The sequence below is a fragment of the Octopus bimaculoides genome, chromosome 7, assembly GCF_001194135.2.
Source record: "Octopus bimaculoides isolate UCB-OBI-ISO-001 chromosome 7, ASM119413v2, whole genome shotgun sequence".
Lineage (NCBI taxonomy): Eukaryota > Metazoa > Mollusca > Cephalopoda > Octopoda > Octopodidae > Octopus > Octopus bimaculoides.
The window spans coordinates 110,462,398-110,467,138 of record NC_068987.1 but is presented as its reverse complement, the minus strand read 5'-3'; the positions used below and the strand labels follow the sequence as shown (position 1 = coordinate 110,467,138).

The following is a 4,741-nucleotide window of genomic DNA, read 5'->3' as shown; positions in this document are numbered from 1 at the left end:
TTTTTTTTTTTTTTTTTTTTGCTTTAAAACAAAACAAATTTATTTGTTAATTATCTTCAAATGTCACTGCTAAAGTTACACCTTCGATATAGCTCGAGACTTTTGGTTTTAATATTATGAAATATTTGCCTTGCTTCGGACTTTTAATGAAAAGCTGCTGGTCGGAACCAGGCTTGTTCGATCGCCATTCCGACAAATGTTCATTACAGAGAATCTTCTCGGAGCAAACAAACAAATCTGCTTCACCACTGCCAAATGTAACAATTTTCACATTTTTTAATGGTAAATTTGTTAAGATTAGTTGAAATAAGACTTCTTGACCGGTAATCGCACTTAGACCCTCGATTTTTGAGTTCTGATGGACTGTTCTGATGTATGAGGATAAACCACATACTTCGATGCCTACCTTCGTGAAAACTTGTGACACAGGTCCAGTGTCGTAGCCAAGGTCATACGCGGATTTCATAAAGTCACAAGCGGCCTCAACGAAGCTGGTTGTTGGGTGCCAGTAGAAACGGTTGGAATGTGCTGCTGTTTGGAACACCTTTTGAACACCCCATTCTTTCCGATTGGACAACAAACAGTAGAACCGGTTGAATACTCCGCTTAGGTAATGGACGTCCAAACTGCTTTTATAGTCGCCGGCATGTATGATCGACATCCCGTCTTCTGATTGGTTACATATATTGCGAATTGGTGTTGCTGCAATGTCTTCTCCAATTTTCCAGTTGTTATTTTCGTTTATATTAAAAAAGATTTCAACTGCTTCACCAGCCAGGTCACTGAACGATTCGTCGATACCACCCGACTGTCCCTCGTATATTAAACCTGAGTGTTCCTCTGTAAAGCAATGGGATACTTCGTGGGCTGCAATATCGAGGGTCACAAGTGGCATGTAATCCCAGTCTCCATCACCAAACGTAAAGTTTCTGCCATTGTAAAAAGCATTCACTACATCGTTACTATAGTGCACACGGAAGACCATAGGCAACTCCTTTTTCGGAGGAACTTTCAGCCATTCCATGTACATACTGTAGATGATGTTGCCATAGAAAAGAGCATCATTTATCGGAGAATAAGCTCCGTTCGCTTCATCTTTCGTACCATCTTTGCAGTTGACGTGATAGACTTGTTCTTCCTCATTAGGCAGAAACTCTTCTCCTTTCAAATTCACCACTTTGACGATATCGTTCGCGAAATAACACTCATCGCCTTCACGTGTCACCTTCAAATATGGTAGTTCTTCTCCGTATCTCTGTTTGCCTATCAACATGTTACCACCAACACCTTTCATTTCATATTTGCTCGTTACAGTTTCTAATGTATTCCATTTGGAGACAAGTGTTCCGTTCTTTGCATCAATCATCATACAAAATCGATAATTTTTTCCATCAGACACGGCATAATATTGAACTCGATAGACTAGGATTCCTATATCATCCTTCACAAAGATCATCAACTGGGGTTTATCATACTCTATGCGGGCCCCTTCCATAGAGAAGTTGCCGTAGTTGGCAGCTAATTGCATCGCTTCCTCGTCGGTCAAATTTGGTATCGTAGAGTTGATGTCATCGTCAAGGTTCTCAACTAGTTTACCAGTCACCTGACCAGTGTACACATGCGTTTTGGCGTCCTCTTCTAAAGTGAGGCTGGCATCAAATACTGGAACTCCTCTGTAAGTCTCGCGGTACTTTTTGATATCGGTTCCTTGTTCACTCAGTGCCGAGTCCATTAGTGCGACGTCCTCGCCCTTCGTTAGACCGAATAGGTCACGTGTGGTGATCATGTGACTAGGCTGTCGCTTCATCGTCTCACTAAGTGTATCAACATTTGACAGGAACACGTCCCTGGCCTGCCGCCATTTCGCTGACATCACGATGTGTCTCCCCAGGAAAGCTAGACGGGAGAAGAGAATAATAATAATAATGATAATAATAATAATAATGATAATAATAATAATAATAATAATAATAATAATAATAATAATAATAATAATAATAATAATAATAATGATAATAATAATAATGGTGATAGAAACAATAAAGAAGAGTGGCACTGTTATCAAAAGAACGATATTTCGACATCTCGTGTATCTTCCACAGGTTCAAAAATAAACTTGTCAATCTACTTCATTTTGTTTAATATTTATAGAATTGATGTTACAAAATGAAATAGATCGACAAATTTATTTTTGAACCTGTGGAAGATACACGAGATGTCGAAATATCGTTCTTTTGATAACAGTTGCACTCTTTTTTTATTGTTTTTTTACTTTCTGGGGGAGTAACATCAATCCTATAAATATTAATAATAAGAAAGAAACAAAGAAAGAAAGAAAGAAGGAAAGAAAGAAAGAAGGAAAGAAAGAAAGAATATACAATCCGTTAAAATTTGAATTAGGAAAATTTTGGAGCTTGCGAACAGTAAAGATCGAGCCTATAATGATTGGTGCGTCGGGAACAGTGAGCGAAGATATGGACAAATGGCTGAAGGGTATTAAAATAGAATGGCCGGTAGAGCTTCTACAGACAGTTTGCTTCTTAAGGACAGTAAGAATTATGAGGAGGGTTCTAAAAACTAGAAAGACTACCGAAAACGTGTTGATACTTAAGATTACAGACAATAACCCGCTACCCACATGAATACGAACCTATGCTTTGTTTCAATAATAATAATAATAATAATAATAATGATAATAATAATAATAATAACAACAACAACAACAACAACAACAACAACAATAATAATAATAATAATAATAATAATAATAATAATAACCCCAGTGTCACTTTGTTGGCATGCACTGTTCTCACACTCGATAATAATAATAATAATAATAATAATAATAATCCTTTCTTTATTGGCCACAAGGGCCGAACACAAGAACAATTAGGGACAATACAAACAAGGGACAAGTGGAGTTTAAAGCAAAAAACGTGTAAGCAATAAAAAAAACAACAAAGGAGTTAACAAAAAAATCAAACAACAAAATTCTCCAACCAAGACACACCGCACAGACGACCAATGGCGCGCTCGGTAGACACCTTTCTTCCCTTCAACTGCTCCGACTTACAGACGAAGATTCTGAGTAGGCCCATTTCACACGAGCCATTTCCGCAACATTCAACCACCTTTCAACAAACTTACTGAGGGACAGTACTTCCCTCTCTACCCTCGCATTCCTTTTGAAGTGAAACTTGAAAAAGTTGATGAGGGCTAAGGTTGAAGTTCTTTCAACTTCTTCAGTCCTTTCAATCTCGTCCACTACACTACCACTTTCGTTATAGACACCAGGCAAAGGAAAACTGCCTTTACCTCCTGACCAATAGGTGGCGTGGGGGAGGGCCTCACAATGGACTTGGCACGTGACAACAGCTGTTCGACAAAACTCCACAGGTCAGTAATGCACGGACACTGGGTGAGTACATGCAAGACGGTTTCACCGCCCTGCGCACACCTCGGACAGGTCCGTCTGGCAGCACTTCCTTGTCTGTAGAGCTTGATTTCTGGAAGTTATCCATAGGCCCTGGCCCGAAAGTCTTCTGGAAAAGACCAGTGAATTGACCCCTCTTGGCACCAATCTTTATTGCGATCCGCTTCGTTGCTTGAAAGCAGCTTTGGACAAAAATCACCCGTCCTTGGTCAACAGAGAGGAAGTTTGCTTCACGATAATGCTCGCCCACGCACTGTACAACTGACTAAGAATCTCTTAGAAGAGATCCATTGGGAGGAATTGTTTCATTTTCCACCTTCTTCTGGCCTTGCAGCTTCTGATTATCATTTGCTTAGGGAATTACAGAATCAATTTCAATGGCTTCAGGCTGACATCGAGAGAAGAAGAAATTGAAATCTAATTGGGACCGTACTTTGCATTATATTTCAAGTGGCGTCCATGAACTTGTTGAGAGATGGAATTAGATTCTACGAAGTAATGGACGTTATGTTAAGGATTAAATATTTCGAAAAATATAAGTTTTTCATTTATAAATAAAGACTTTAAAATCGGAGACAACCTACTTTCCAGCTTTCTTTGCTTCAGTCATTTGACTGCGGCCACGCTGGAGCACCGCATTGAGGGTTTCTAGTCGAACAAATCGACCCCAAGAATTTTCTTAAGCTTAGTACTTATTCTATCACTTTCTTTTGTTGAACCGCTAGATTACGGGAACGTAAACACACTAACACTGGTTGTGGAGCGATGGTGGGAGAACAAGCACAGACACCGACATATACGCATGCATACATACATACATACATACATACATACATACAAGCAAACGCACGCACAAGTTTATGTACAGACACAAACACACGCATACAGACCTACAGATAGATACATAGAAAAATATGTTAAACTCACCGAATAATACGCCAAACAGGAAGCGGAAACGTACACTACACGTAGCCATTGTTTCTCTCTGTGTGACAGTGGTCAGTCAAAGTTGAACAATAGAAGCAACTGGTCAAGTAGAGCTGCTGCAGGGATGAAATAGTGGACTTTCGGCCTGAAGATAGCAACAATAATAGCCAGATACGAAAAGCGAAGGCAGCCGACTTTGAAGGTGGATGAGAGAGCTGAAATGGTGTTGAAGGTTGCCCCACACAGGAGGTCTTTAAGTCTGGTGGAGAGAGAGAAAGAACGATGATGGCACTCTTATGTGTGAGAGGTGATACTCGCACTCAAGTTGTGAGACAATTGATCAAAGCGAGTGCATTATATAGAAGGTGTCTTTAGAGTTTT

The 4,741-nt window shown here is 39.6% G+C and overlaps 1 protein-coding gene across 1 annotated transcript in view; it reads right to left on the bottom strand.

Annotated features, from left to right (window-relative positions):
• Positions 1-6: 6 nt before the first annotated feature.
• The window catches only part of LOC106867168 (elastase), an 18,165-nt gene continuing 13,430 nt past the window's right edge, over positions 7-4,741 (bottom strand). The window contains exons 2-3 of the mRNA XM_014911959.2: positions 4,361-4,619; positions 7-1,896 (exon numbers count right to left, since the gene is read on the bottom strand). Of these exons, the coding sequence (XP_014767445.1) occupies positions 47-1,896; positions 4,361-4,409 (1,899 nt within the window). The 5' untranslated portion in view covers positions 4,410-4,619 and the 3' untranslated portion in view covers positions 7-46. The remainder of the gene's footprint in view (positions 1,897-4,360; positions 4,620-4,741) is intronic.